Genomic DNA, 15,530 nt, shown 5'->3' on the forward strand with positions numbered 1-15,530 from the left:
AGGAAGGGAACACTTCTACTTGTTCATCTGAAGTGGGAAGGACGTGGATGTTTTGTTGCATTTCACGTCAAAAACAGGAATACATTTGATAATTAATGTCTACAAGAAGCATCCCACTTTCAACTTCCTCCACTTAAGTGTTGCCATTCTTCCTGAAATCAGTGATACTATTATTCCCAAAACTTTTTCAAATTAAACTCTCTGATACATCTGAATAATTTGACACTTTTATATCAGTAATCATATATGTCCTGTTTTTTTTTTATTAATTTTAGCATGAAATTTATATTGTAAATTTAATTGTGAACATCAAGGGTCTGCACAGTCAAAGCTGATTCTCCTTTTTTTTTATCCATCATGTCCAATGGCACCATGCACCTCAAACAGAAAGACAGATAGATCACTACAAAAAGGCATGCGAGAAAGGGGACGTTTCACATTACACAGCCTATTCAAGTCAATGTTTTCTTCTTTTACAGACCACAATTTAACAAAAAAAAAGTGAAAAAATTAAACATAAAATTAGAAAAAGAAAAAAAACATCAGCAGGGTACTATGCATCACCAAAACTGATATTATTATTCTTTGGTGTTCCTGTAATTCCAGTACAACATTGATACCAGCAAATAAATTACAATGTACAAAACAACATTTTTTTTTCTTGTAATTAAAACTACACAACATTCACAAGCATCAGTACAATTACATATATACAAATCGTACAGGGTCAAAGCCTGTCAGTGTAGACATTTAGGGTCTCGGTGGACGTACTCGTACTCTGTAACGAGCATAACACTTGTGTATTTTGCATAAAATATAGTCTTAAATAGTTCTTAAATATTACAAAATTCCATCCCAACACATGTATTGTATAAATCTGAAAAGGTTAATGAGAACCCTTAAGACACTAAAATGTTTGCCCCATTTTTTTTTTTTTTCCTTATCAAAGTTTGTACCACATGTTTAAAAAAAAACAAAAAAAAAACTTCCACATTCTGTCCTTTAGCATTTGTTGCCAGTAGTGGGGTTGAAAGTGGTACCATTTATTTCCTTACATGTCTGGGATAAGACAGTGATTGATAGCAGGCAAGTTATTAAACTGCAAGGGGATGATGGGAGGTCACGTAAAAGATGTCAATTCAGCCTTAAGTCATGCAGTTAATTAAACCCTGCATATTGCTCCTGGAAGAAAACATTTTTCATTTTCAGCAGTTTTCTCAAGTTGACTTTTTTTGGTCCTTTTTTTTTAGATTGTATGCTTTTCGCGTTCAAATTGAGCTCACGAAAGAATACAAGCGTCTCTGTTAATTTGATAATTTTCCACGAGATTTTTAGAAAGGTGTTAATTTTTTGTTTTACATTTAGTTGAAGTCTATTTTTTATTTCTTTTGGTAGGTTTAGGGCTCAACTTCAATAGTTTCTCCTTCCTTAAATCAGGCCTGCACCGCTACCACATGGTCTGTGCATCATCTTATTTTAGCTCTAATATGAGTTTAATTTCGTTTTTTTTTTTTCAGCGTCATTAAAAGAAGGGTTAATTTTTCACAAGACTCATACACATTTTAAGAAAGGTCATGGGTCACCTCAGCCTGCATTGCACCCACGAAAACAGGAAATCATTTATTTTGAGCTCTAATGTGAGTTTTATTCTGGCAGTTTTTAGCCCCAATTTAAGAAAGATCTGAGATCATCTCATAGGACTTCCTCCTTCCTGTAACCAGGCCTTCATTACACCAACAAGAATCATGAATTATCTTAATTCTAACCCTTATAATAGTTCTCTTATTTGATTTTTTTTCAGTCACATTTTCATGGACATTTAAAATAAGACAGGTGTCGCCTCTAATAATGTCTCCTTCATGTAATCAGGCCTGCAGAGCAGTCATGAGAAACAAATGATCTAATTGTTGCTCTAATGTGAGTCTTAGTTTAAAGCTCCTGCGAGGAACTTTCAGTTTGTGTTGATTCCTGCGCCCCTTGTGGACAAAATGATACGCCTTATTTCTTTGCTGATTTTGTTCTGTACATGTTTAAATAGTTTATAAAAACAACCAAATCTCATCCTGCTGACTGTTAACAGGCTAACAAATCGCTCATCGGGAAAATCTCTGTTGTGGAAGATATGAACAACACAGGTTCTGTAGTGTGCTATATCCGACACCTACCCCGCCACAGTTGTATTTGCCATTATTAATTATTATATAGCAATAGTAATGTTGTCATTGATGGTCTAGTTTGCTTTTGTAGGTCATATAGATGCATCAGTATTAATTTGAGTCTGTTTCATAACCAGTGAAAAACTCCTCACAGGGGCTTTAAGTTTCAGCCACATTTTAAGGAAGAGGGTTTTATTTTGTCAATTTTCAGCCAAATGTCAAGAATGGGCTTTTATTTTGGAGAGTTCAGCCACAGTTTTAGGAGTTCAGGGGTCATCTCTTAGAAATCGGGCCTCTATTGCTCCCACGATAATAGTGAATGATCTGCGTTTAGCACAGTCGTTTAGTAATACTACAGTGAAAATAACGGATCAATACCCAAAGCGCGCGGGCCAGCATTGGAACTGCACACTTAAGGGGGCCAACTACAAAGTCTGACAGTCAGTGGTTGTAAACAGTGCTATCAGAGCATCGTCCTCGGGTCTGAGTTCCTGAAAGAGTCCTCTTCGTCTGACTCTGACGTTGGCACATCGCTGGAGGGGGTGTGGAGGTGGTTGGGACCCCCGCTCCCTTGGCACACGTACCACTCGTTCAGGTTGGTGACCTGCGGGGAGAGGTTGGAGGAGCGGTTCCTGTGCGGCTCGGAGTTGGGCGAGAGGGGGTCTCCGAGGGGGTTCGTGGAGGAGATGTAGTTGACGTTGGTGGAAGAGGGCGGCGGGGACTTGCAGTGCACCTTCATGTGCTTCCTCAGCGAGCTCGGGTGCGTGTAGGACTTGTCGCAGCCGCGGACTTTGCAGTAGTAAGGCTTGTCGCTGGTGTGGACGTGGGAGTGCTTCTTTCGGTCGCTGCTGTTGGCGAATTTTCTGTCGCAGCCATCGAACTCGCACTTGAAAGGTTTCTCCCCTTTGAAGAAATGAGAAACAGATGCAGTCAAAAAAAACATGTCACCCCTTAAACAACTGTCATTAAAGCCTCAGTGTAGGTAGTTTACATTCCAACCTATCAAAATGGACCTTCCAAAAACTCTTACACCAACTTTTGTTTCTTCTTTCCATTCCACCTTAAATAACTTCAACATGAAGCATCATTAACTGCTCTGTGCAACAGCCTTCACTTCTCCTCTGGGGCCTCTTCTCCACCACAGCTTATTCACCAAACATGTAACCACAGAGCCACACAGAGCCACACACCTCCACACCCACTTGTCCAAAGCATTTTCCTGTGTGAACACGTGTAACATGCCTTTAGGCCTTATGGTTACACGTATGTGTGTATGTTGTGAGGGGGGGGAGTGGGCACTCTGGAGACCACCAGGAACAGTTTATGTACCGTGTTGGTTAGACCTCTTCACACACACACACACACACACACACACACACACACACACACACACACACACACACACACACACACACATACACATATAAGCATTTTTTCAAAGTTACGTCGAAAACATGTAAATTTTTTCTAAATTAGTAGATTAAAAAAACATGGATTTAAGTCAAAGTGCTTCTGAGATTATATATAATAAAAAGGTGGACCTTCTGGTGACATGCATTTTGTTAGATTACTTATTTATTTCCCCTGGGATTTAACATCATCGCCAGGTGTACAGGCCTATTGAAACTAATGGCATAATGCCAAATGAAACTCCTTCTTAGTCAAACCCCGTCTCTTAATATATGCAAATAAACACCACCACAGAAAAAAAACACACATGACAGTTTAACGCTATGGAAAGTTTGGTCTGAAAAAAACTCGCTTCCTCGACCTGTGCAACTCTGACAAGTCAACTCGATGCACTTGTTTTGCTTGAATAGTGTCCGTTTGATACTTCTACAAAGACATGCACCGTCGCCTAAAGCTTAAACCCTGGATCTTTAACTGCAGCCTAGTGCTTTAATAGAACAAATCTGGCTTATGTAAATAATTTCAAACTATATGCATGAGCCTCGCGGATACAGAAAGTGATCTTCGGCTTCTAACCGTCCTACGCCTGAGGATAATTACATTTACGCGTGTTCCAACGCTGTCCTGCACGTACGTAAGCACGTTTTACAAATCATATGCCTTAATCCTCTCACGCCTACCGCAGGCGTCTCAGCGAGTTAAAGAGTTTGAATGTCAGAAAGGAAATGAAACACGTTACCTCACTGTGCCAATGCGTCACTGAATAAAACTTTTTACTGGCTTGTGCGCGCAATTACGCACGATCGTCTTTCTGTTTCATGCAAGACAAGATCGTCTCGGGGTAGATCATAGTACTCTCTGACAGGGGGGGATATTTTTTTTTTCACATTAGGGTTTAGTTTAACACATTTAGAAGCACTGACCTGTGTGAGTCCTCTTGTGAATCTTTAAATTCTCTGAGCGAGCGAACACTTTTCCACAGCCCGGGAAAGGACACGGGAAGGGCTTTTCTCCCGTGTGAACTCGGATGTGATTGATCAGTTTGTACTTCGCTTTGAAAGCCTTCCCTTCCCGCGGACATTCCTCCCAAAAACAGACGTGGCTGCTCTGCTCCGGTCCCCCGACATGCTCCACCGTGACGTGGTTGACCAGCTCGTGCATGGTGCTGTACGTTTTCGAGCAGGGCTTCTTCTGATTCTGCTCCTGGTCGATCCATTTGCAGATAAGCTCTTGCTTTATGGGCTGCCGCATGTATCTCAAAAACGCCCCCGCCGCTCCGTGAGGAGCAGAAGCGATGTTCACATTGAGGTTCATGGAGTTGTAGCTGTGGAGGGAAGAGGGTCCATAGTGCTCCGGCCTGTGCCCGAAGTGCTCCGGCCTGCCGTAGATGTCCCCCGGTATACCCAGGCGCATCTGCCCGTTAAGGGCATGGTGGTGGGCACCTGGGGACGCCTGGTCGTGAAGTCCAGTGAAAAGTGAATGGGCCCCACTTTCCGCGTGCCCATAAGCACCTGTTGGGGAGATGAACATGCCATGGTGATGAGGGGAGGAGGCGGAACTATGCTGGTCGCCAAGTGCATGCATAGCAGAGGCTGAGAGTTCTCTCCTGAGGATGAAGTCCCTGCTGCTTGAGTAGCCTGAGTGGGGGTGAGCCACGGGGAAACCAACTGTGGTCTGAGCAGAAGTGAAAGATGCCGCGGTCTGGGCTTCGTGATGGCTCTGAATGTGCTGAGATGGGCTAAGTTTGAGAGCATTTGTCTGTGCCATGTGCTCGGGTCCAAATGGAGTGAGTGCCACTCCGGGGTCGTTGCCCAGCTCCCCAGGGTGGAGGTGGGCATGGTGGGAGAGAGGGTGATGCCCCCCTAGCCCCGGGAAGCCTGTCATATTCTGATGAGGAAGGGGTTGAGTCGCTGCCAAATCCGCTAATCTTAGCGCCGGGTTCCTCTTGCTTAAAGGGGGCTCCATAACTACACTAACAAGTCCATCCGCACTCAGCGCACTACTTTTCTTACCACACCACGCGCTCTAAAACATTGGGAAAATATGTATATAAGGGCTCTATAAGTTCTTTTGTCCGGCGTCTAACTCTGCTTGCTCCTTTTCCCACTCTGTCCTCAAGCGATTGGCAGAACATACAACAGTTGGAGGACACAGTGGGGAATACAGTTTAGAAATGGCACTGCGGGTATTGGACGGATTTCGGTGACTGGCAGTTAGGAGAACGAAGCGATTGGCTGTCGTTCAGCGCAGGGGCTCAGCAGGGTTCCGCCCCCTCACTCTCTTTATCGCTGTTGACTCCAAAAAGTTGTCCTCACAAAGTTAGCAGCGGATCTGTTTGTGCGGCTCTGTGTTGACTGGTGCCGGTCCATGTGGATGACCGACATGTCAGTTTGTGTCCCTCTCTGCTTTGGTTTGTTCAGGTGTCGCGCTGCTGATTTGATGCAGGCATTAGAAAGGGAAAGAAAAAATCACTGCTGTTGTTATGGTTATGTGACTAGAATTTTTGAACAGTGTGTTTGTGTGTATAAGAACACAAGGATAAATGCGTGAAGTGGATTTATGTGTTATTGGAAACATTTTCATTCATAAAAATCTTTCAGCAAACACTGAAGGCATAACATGAAATAAAACTATTAATTAACAAAAGCGCACCTGTGCAAGGCGTTATTCTTTATTAAATAAAATCGTTTCCTGGAAACAGACAAGTAAACAAAACTCAAGAAAATAATTTAAGCGTCTCTTTTTCCTTTTGTTACTTTTGGTCATTTTCTTAAATCTGAGCCACTTTCGTCCCTGTCACAATTGTCCAGTTTTCCATTTGATATGTGATTTTGTCACTTTTCTCATGATTCTATAAATGATATGCCCCCTATGCTTGTACTAATATCATCTTTAAATTCCGTTTTGGATATGGGACTCTGTTGTGACAGCCTACTGCTGAAGTGGGAAAACCAATAAGTGTCTTTAAATTTAATTGTTCAGAAAAACAAAATGTTACGCCTTGAAAAACTCTCATTAAAATAACTCTTAAATTAAATACAGTACAAGTGGCAAACCTCTTGTGTTTTACTTAGACAAGTGTAGGATGTAACAGAGGACCATACTTATGTGTTAAATTAAATATTTTGGCAGGTCTTGGAACAAAAAAAAAGTGTCATGGATTTTTTTTTTCTCTCAGCTTATCATTTTCTCCCACTTTTTATAACCTTTGTTCAAACTGGGGTCGTTAAAGTGTTTGTAAGTTGAGTGTGACGGATCACGCCATTTGAAGAGTCCCTGTTGACAGCAGGACGTGAATCTGTCACTGATATGTCTTCATTCACTCACCTCCACAAATCGATCTGACAGCAAAACCATCACGACATCTGAAGTTTGTGTCACTTCAACAGGAGTTAGTCATAGGAAGGGAGAGAACATATCAGTGAAGACAACAGGTGAACAGGTTCATAACTGATTTCCATCCTGTTAAAGAGGAAGGCTTTACCCTCAGATGATTTATGAACTTGTTAAAATCAGCAGCAGAGGCTTTTCTAGCAAAACGTTTCAAAATGTGTGTCTGGAGTAATCAATAAATAAATTATAGGATAAATAAATATGAACAAAAATAAAGTTGTTTTTTACTTATTTGTAAACTGGTGTGTTTATTGTCAATAAACAAATACTGTCTTTTTTTTTGATTGATTCAAAATTTTAAAAGTTATTAAAAAGCTAAAAATATACAAATGTAAAACTCCAATTGCCACATGGCCGTGGTTAATATTATCTGGGATTTAATTAAATAAATAAAAATGTAACCCGACTTCAATGGAAGCTTCTGGAAAGCCCCAAAAAAAATCAGCACAGAGGAGCAGTGGGGGCATTGTTTAGGATTCGTTCAGGGGCCCCTGATTCCTACACATTAAATTATACACCACGTTAAAGGAGACCTATTACACATTAAGTAAACAAGTATTATCATTTTATTGACAGTTAGTGAATATCATGCATGTGAGATTTTTGCTGTACACTTCTATTTACGCATTCTGTTTTTTTTATTTATTTTTATTAATTCAGAGGCGTTGCTGCCTTGAAGGAGAGGGTTAATATTTATTGACTTGTATCCTGCAAATTACTTCAAAGCTGTCGATGCCTCAGACGGAAGAGGGCTACATCTTAAACCTCTCTCTCTCTCCTTCTCTCGTCCCCTCTCTCTCTCTCTCTCTCTCCCTCTGTCGCTTTAAAACAAAGACGCTTTGTCATAAACAGGGTTATTTTACCAAAAGGAGTCAAGAGGCCAACATATGTGGTCTTAACGGGTCAGAGGTCAAACATCCATGAAACACAAGGTCACGGAAGTCACACAAGTAACCTTCCAGCGTGTCAACATATTGATATTGTCATTTAACAGAGAGTTGAAATACGCCTTTGGCCCCCGTTATTACGCACAAGCAGAGCCCCATTTTTCGACCAAGACTCGTGCCTTTATTGTCCATCTTTGCGTTATATTTAAAACTTCAGATCACATTTTATATAGTTATATTTCTACACTTAAAATGTAACATCTGTTGGCTATGTCCCATTGTGTAAAGCTGGCCCTAGAACCTGTTGAAATAGAGGGTCTTTGGGGGATTTTCAATAGCCTTTCAGTAGGAAAAACCTGCAGCCATGTGCCTCTATACCCCTACGATTTTTTTCCCCCCTTTTTAATTTTCTCTCTCTTCTGCCTATCTGGGGAAGGTTTTTGTGCTTTTCCATAGAAATAAAGAACTTCTTATAGGGGTCGGAAGACGTGACTTTGAACTTGGATCAGCTCCTGCAGTTTCCTGTGGTGCGGGTTGAAATAGGACTTGGAAGAATGGCACACACAACGCACAGCCTGTCCCGCTCTGAGCTTAGAGACACACTATTTCAGAAAAAGTTTGGTAAAAACGTTTCCTTGCGCCTTCACACATTTTATCGTCACTTTGCAGGGAGAAAGAGAGCCTTGGAGAGAGTGGAGACGGGACTGTTGGGACTCTGTTTCAGTGAAAATGTGAGTAAAACTTCTTCTCACTTGAGTGTGAATGAGCAGCTGTGGAGTGTGGCCTGTATATCCCTATTCCAAACGCAGATTGAGTGCATGCTTGTAATGGAAAATTGCCAGTAAATGAAGCAAATCTTTGGTGAAAATGACTTCCCTCAGGCAGGTTTAAGCGTGGTTGCACGTATTGTGTGCTAAGAAAGAGGACATGTAATGAAGAGAAATGTGTGTTAAGAATGTAAAAATACAATTTATAGCTTAATTTTTATGATTGGCTCAAACTAAATAATAGTACACACCCATTCCCAACGGGATCACCTCAACACCTTCACTCATTCCAAACCGAGCAAACATGCCACTTTTTTTTTTTTTTGCGTAAAACTTCATGATCGTCAGCTGAAGAGGGGGGCTCGACCTCACGGGTCACTAATGGTTAACTAGCATCTGAGTGCAGTTCACCACCAAGAACATGTCGCGTAATTTGCTGTGGTGAACGTGAGAACCACCGAGGAAGACGCAGAACCAGCAACATATGGAACCATTAACAAAAGAACTAAGAGCAACCACTGCAGCGGTTACCAGCGAGTGTGTGTGTGTACGTACATATGTGTGTGTGTGTGAGAGAGAGCACCACTAAAGGCCCAGTTGTGGTTCTACAAGCAGTGAACAAACCGCTGGAGTCCATATGGAGCCACAAATGCTGTTTCAGCTGCGGAGAGTTACAGTTTGGTCGCATTTCATTGAATCTCTAGTGTATTTACGTTTTCAATCAGTAATACATTCTTACATAAAGCAACATTCAGAATGTACATGTTGAACTATTTAACAAATGATCCTAAATGTTTTGGCCTAATATTGAATCTAAATAAATGTAAAAGGAGAGGTGTTACTGCAGGATGAAATGTAACAATTTAATTTGTAGTACATCCAAAATCACTTGAGGATTTTCCCAAATAGGTTTGATGATTGTATCTTGAAATTTTGAAAAGGTTACAGTAAGTGAAATATGTAAATAATGTTTGGCGTTTTTTAGGATTAAAAAATGCTCAGATTTCATTTTAAAGTCGGATCCCTTTTGCAGCTGTGCGTAAAGAACATTTAGCGCATGTTGTGTCATTTTGGATACCTCTTTGGTTTATTGTGAGCCTAAAGCACGTCTCTGTATTGTTCTGTATGGACGTCCTTTATCATTTCTCACGTACAAAATACACAGAGCTGTTGCGTTTTATTTACATAAAGTAAATACCCAGCAACCACTTCTTCAACCCACCACTCTGATTGACTTTTTCTTCTCTCCCGATCTGAAAAAAAAACGTCTAAAATCTTCTAAATTCTCATCAAATTCCATACATTTATCTTTCATACCCACTACAACTTGGCACCCACTGGACATAAACAACAAATCCACGTCCTCTCCTCTCTCTCGTCGTGATCCTCTCGCTCGTACACCCCCTCCAAATCTTCTCCTAAAAAGTAGGCGGTAATTATTAGTGGAAAATGGCGTTGCACTATTAAGTCGCCCAAGCGCTACCTGCTATTGGATGGGCACCTGGGATTGATGAGGCGCAGTGGCCAATGAGACTGCGCGCAATGAATGAACGGGCTCCAGTTAAAGGGGGCGGAAGAGGAGGTAGAGTCAGTCCACGGAGTAACAGGGACCCTCCGCGATAAACACGGGCGAGCCAGAGACATAAATACATACCCAATTGGAGCAGCGATTTCTGAGATGCTCCAACGAACTCTCGCTCTGCGCGCACAGAGGACACCCAGTAAGATAATTATTTAATTCTTCGAGTGCATTTGAACGAATCCGAGAGAAGAGGACACAAGGAAACTCCTCATTTCGTTACATTTGGATTTTTTTCTTTTTTACGCACAACTTAAATAGAAGTAAATTCGATAATCCGAGCTGATTTTTTTTTCTTTCCTGATGAGAGGAGCTGAGTTTTGAAGCCCGTCTGATATGGTGTTTCCAAGGCTGGAAGTTGAATCGTTGCCCACCAGCATCAACGTTTGATTTTCTTTTCTCTTCTTGAACTTATTCGCTGCATCTGATTTATAGCTAACAGTATCCCCCTAACTGACATTATGTTACTGGACGCTGGTCACCAGTTCCCCGGACTGGGAGTGGGGTCCTTCGCCAGGCATCACTCAGCGAGCGAGATGCAGGACAGAGACTTGAGTTTGGCACAAAACAGCTTTGTGGACTCCGCACACATGGGTGCGTTTAAGCTCAACCATGATCTCTCCCCGGGACAGAGCTCTGCCTTCACCACACAGGCGCCGGGCTACCCTGCTGCGGCTCTTGGGGCTCACGCCGCCCATGTCACGTCGTACGCGAGCTCCCCTTTTAACTCCACCAGGGACTTTCTCTTTCGCAGTCGTGGCTTCGGAGAATCCTCTCCGGCGAGCGGCCAACATACTATTTTTGGCCCCACGGCGGGATCCCTTCATCACTCCCACACAGACACGCAAGGCCACATTTTGTTCCCGGGGATCCACGAGCAGCACGGCTCCCACGGTTCCCCCAATGTCCTGAACGGCCAAATGAGGCTCGGACTACCGGGAGAAGTTTTCGGACGCTCCGACCAGTACCACCAGGTCTCCAGTCCGAGGACCGACCCCTACTCGGCGGCGCAGCTGCACAATCAATACGGCTCCATGAATATGAACATGGGTATGAACATGGCAGCCCATCACCACCCCGGTGCCTTTTTCCGCTACATGAGGCAACAGTGCATCAAGCAGGAGCTCATCTGCAAGTGGATCGACCCCGAGCAGCTCAGCAACCCCAAAAAGAGCTGCAACAAAACTTTTAGCACCATGCACGAGTTGGTCACGCACGTCTCCGTGGAGCACGTCGGCGGACCGGAGCAGACCAACCACGTCTGCTTCTGGGAGGACTGCGCCCGGGAGAGCAAACCGTTCAAGGCGAAATACAAACTGGTGAACCACATTCGGGTGCACACCGGAGAGAAGCCTTTCCCGTGCCCGTTCCCCGGCTGCGGGAAGGTGTTCGCACGGTCAGAGAACTTGAAGATCCACAAAAGAACACACACAGGTAATTATAAAAAAAACAAAAAAAACACTGTTTAATTAATTGTCTTTATTTAGCGAGATCGCTGGTGTTGTTTTTACTAAGCCTTCATGTTCGTTTATTTCGCTGCTGTAAAGATGTAAACATGCGCTTTGCCAAGAGCAAACACGAATAAGGATCTAATTATCAGAGGCTATTTCAGGCTGCTAAAGAAGTGAAGTATTCTTCTACTACTATTCTATAACGAAAGTAGAATTAGGAGTACAGGCAGGAAACCAGTTTGGAGTAGCGGAATAATTTCGCCCACACAGGAGGTATTTTAGCAATCCTTCTTGCGTAAAACATTTTTCAAACGTGCAGAAAACAACTCAGCAGGGCCTGTTGATTTTTTTATTTCGTAGAATAACTTTAAAACGAGCCACAGGGCTGTGATAGAGCGTGTTGCGTGCAACGTGGGGGCAGCCAGGCTCGTAGTAAATCTTTATCAATCGGTTTAGTGTCTGATCTCGATAGTGTGCTTGTATAACCCACATTCTCCCCTTCATTCAAAAAAAATGAACGCTTTGGCCGGTCAGGAATTATTTCAAAGATCGGTTTCTAATTCCACTTTTGTGTGTGTTTAGGTTTAGGTGAGCAAATCACCAGCACAAGCTCTGTTGTTTATGCGCAAAGAATGCCTTTTGTTATCTGATGGGTCCCCTTTGATAGGATCCAAGGTGCTAGACAGGGCCATTACCAGCCTTTCACATTTTGGACCTATTTTCTTGGGGACATACATTCTGGTGCCGTGCCATGAAATTGGTCAGGTGCTAATTAGATTTTTATTGTCTCCCAAGCAAATGGCTCGCCTTCTGTAGGCCTACTGAGGACGGCCCTCAGAGTCCCTCTCTGTCCCTGCCCCCCTCCAAATCACTATGCGCATTATTTATACAAGCTAAATAAGATGTGGCAACCCCCCTATCCCTTTTTAAAAAAAATACAACCTAAACTTAGAGTCACACAACTAAGATCTTAGGATGAGTGGTTCTAAAAAAATGTTTCTGTGATTTATTTTGAATATTCCTGCAGACACTGAACTTTGTTTTTAATTTTACGCATTGGTTGAGCTCGCTGTTTTGGTTTTTTTTTTTGAAGCCCGAGGCGTCTCTCAATACAAAATCTGACTGTGCTTCTTCCTCTCCTCTTTTTTTTCCTGCAGGAGAGAAGCCGTTCCAGTGTGAGTTTGAAGGCTGCGACAGAAGGTTTGCAAACAGCAGCGACCGAAAGAAACACATGCACGTGCACACGTCGGACAAGCCTTATCTGTGCAAAATGTGCGACAAGTCCTACACACACCCCAGCTCCCTACGGAAACACATGAAGGTAAATATTGTGTTCAATGGAAATGCGTGTGGAGGGCCTAAACCTCACAAATGTAATTCTGTTTTAATATTGATAGCCATTTAAAATTAAAAGATGCTTAATATTCATTTCTTTTCTTTTCTCCAAAAAGGTCCATGAAGCGTCCCCACCAGCATCAGACTCCTCACCAGCAGCCAGCTCCGGGTACGAGTCCTCCACACCCCCGGGCCTGGTGTCTCCCACCACCGAGACCCAAAGCAACACCACCATGTCCCCCGCCTCAGCTGTACACAACACCACCAGCCACAGTGGCCTATCCTCCAATTTCAGTGAATGGTATGTGTAGGACTGAGCTGAAACGAAGCCACACACACTCATTTCACAGCACTGGGACCATCCAGCAGGAGATGTTTATTTGGGGGACAGGAGGCACACAAACATTTTTTGTTTTTTGGTTGATTTTTGACTCACCAGGGAGGAAGGCGATTACCAACAGAGGAGAATATGTATAATAGCGAGGAGTGTTTCATATTGTAAATAATTCCTAAAAAGCCCACATTCCCATTGGTTGTGATAGTTTGTCAGTCTTTGGTGTATAGATGTTCCTTCAATGGTAGCTATTTCTCTAACTGGACTCTTAGGGCACATATTACGCTGAAATTGTACTATAATGTTGAATATTGTGATCCTAAGGCAAACTGATTGTACTATACTAAACATCTATAAACTGGAAAGAGTGCCAAAGTTAACATTTAACTCCAACACACCACAATATTATGCTTGTGAATGTATATTTTTTAGTTTGCCGGGCTTAACTTGTGATGTTTTTGTGCTTTGCAAGTTTGAATTGTGAAATACTATCTGGAAGATTGTGAGGAAAATAAACATTGTGCCGTTGGATTTTTTTTTTTTTTTCTGTAACTACACCCTTCTTTTCTTTTTTTTTTTGTAAATATCAACTGCCATATTTATCCATTTGTAATTAAATTATGGTATTTACTTGCTACAGATGAAACAGTATTTATAAAGAATGTTTCTTTACTATAAATATGTACAATGACGAGCTAAACATGGGCAGTTGTTTCGTTCTGTGCTTTTGTTCAAAGTTTTAAGAGGTGTTTTCTTCTTTATTGTGATAAGAATTTTACTGCATACAAATATAATAAAAGGTGTTGCAAGTGCTAACCATTGCTTTTGCTTTTTCATGCTTTTTCTGGTGGTTGCCCGTGTAGATTAGTTTATTTTTGGGAGATTCTAATGGACTCAGACACATTTAGGGACACTTATAGACATACCTTTTAAGTCACATTGTCATGATTCAATATTTATTCCTTATTTATTGTGCTCATAGGCTAAAAAAAACAAACATTTGGTCTTTCAACTCTAGCTTATTAAAGAAGTTCAATGGCAGAAACACAATATGGCTGTTGTGATGCAAACAAAACAACAACCTAGATTCAAAGTAAAGTGTGATAACATGATACAATTTAAAATAGGAGAAAATACACTTAGAGGAAAATCTATTTTTTCTACTAAATAACAGTTAAAAAAAGCTCCAGTCTCGTGAACGCACAACACATTTTTGTCAAATGATGCATTTTCCCCCACAGCAAGCACACTATCTGCTTGTTTGTCTGCAAGTCTTTTTGAAAAAAGAAAAACAATAATTTTATTCTCTTTAAAAATATTACATCTTTTAAATTTTTAAAATCTTAGTTCAGAGTTAATTTGCAACCCTTAAACACTCCCCCTCCCCCCTCCTTCTCTACCCCCCCTACATACAGACTGGACACTCCAGTGCTCAGGAGTTAGTGAACTTGAACTTGACTGGGCTTGTAGTCTGTGAGACCCTCTCCGCGCTCTGTTTGTAACCGGGTTTGAGAACAGGCCATATGTCTGTGTGGGTCTGTGATTTATTCCGGTTGTTGTGAAGACGCTTGAGGCGGTTTTGTTTGTGATTATCATTAAAGGTTTTTGTGAAGCTGCAGAGGAGAGAGAATGGTGTAGCTTGCAGTCTTATAGATCTCAGGCTCTTCTAGAGTTTTAATGTCACAGCCCGAGTGGGCAGAAATGAGTACAGTAGATCAATTTATAGAACTTTTGTCAATTTACATTATTGCTCTCCTGCAAGATATGGTCTCTGCTGTAGGGTATGCAATTTCTGCGTTGCATTTACTATTGTTGTATGACTTCATATTTGTCCAGGAACATAAGACAACACGTAGTGGGACTTTTTTATGATTGTGGAAATCCGCTGCAGGCCGGGCAGAGGCTCCGCTGGAGCAGCAAGTGGCATGTCTGTGTGTGGTTATAATACTGCAGGCGACGATGTTGTAAAAGCTGCTCACTGAAGGATGTGGTAAATAAAATGCTGATTTTGAACGAAGGCGATGCTGATTGCAAGCAAGCGATCACATCTGACACTGAAATCAATTAGAACCTCTTAAAAAGGTTGTTTGTTTTACACTTTTAAAATGCTTCTCAGTTTTGTTGCGCTGATTTCCTCCCATATGTACACTGCAAACAATTTGTATTTTTTGGCAGAAGAAAAAAAAGTAAATTAAGATGGGTTTATTGTCAAAAGTCT

General features: G+C 41.9%; 2 protein-coding genes and 1 long non-coding RNA gene across 3 annotated transcripts in view; 2 read left to right on the forward strand and 1 right to left on the reverse strand.

Annotated features, from left to right (window-relative positions):
* Positions 1-215: 215 nt before the first annotated feature.
* Positions 216-6,062, reverse strand: zic5 (zic family member 5 (odd-paired homolog, Drosophila)). Its single transcript, XM_020633942.3, has 2 exons — positions 4,490-6,062; positions 216-3,059 (listed from the first exon to the last, which is right to left on the reverse strand). Exons 1-2 carry the CDS (start codon positions 5,529-5,531, stop codon positions 2,620-2,622), a joined length of 1,482 nt encoding a protein of 493 aa, XP_020489598.2. The 5' UTR covers positions 5,532-6,062; the 3' UTR covers positions 216-2,619.
* Positions 6,063-7,631: 1,569 nt separating this feature from the next.
* The window catches only part of LOC136181313 (uncharacterized), a 61,785-nt gene continuing 53,886 nt past the window's right edge, over positions 7,632-15,530 (forward strand). Inside the window, exon 1 of the long non-coding RNA XR_010667665.1 lies at positions 7,632-8,577. This is a non-coding gene — a long non-coding RNA (uncharacterized lncRNA). The remainder of the gene's footprint in view (positions 8,578-15,530) is intronic.
* zic2a (zic family member 2 (odd-paired homolog, Drosophila), a) lies at positions 10,196-14,128 on the forward strand. The gene is made up of 3 exons (XM_020633965.2): positions 10,196-11,626; positions 12,801-12,964; positions 13,095-14,128. Exons 1-3 carry the CDS (start codon positions 10,654-10,656, stop codon positions 13,287-13,289), a joined length of 1,332 nt encoding a protein of 443 aa, XP_020489621.1. The 5' UTR covers positions 10,196-10,653; the 3' UTR covers positions 13,290-14,128.

This window comes from Labrus bergylta, chromosome 13, assembly GCF_963930695.1.
Source record: "Labrus bergylta chromosome 13, fLabBer1.1, whole genome shotgun sequence".
In the NCBI taxonomy this organism is placed as follows: Eukaryota; Metazoa; Chordata; class Actinopteri; order Labriformes; family Labridae; genus Labrus; species Labrus bergylta.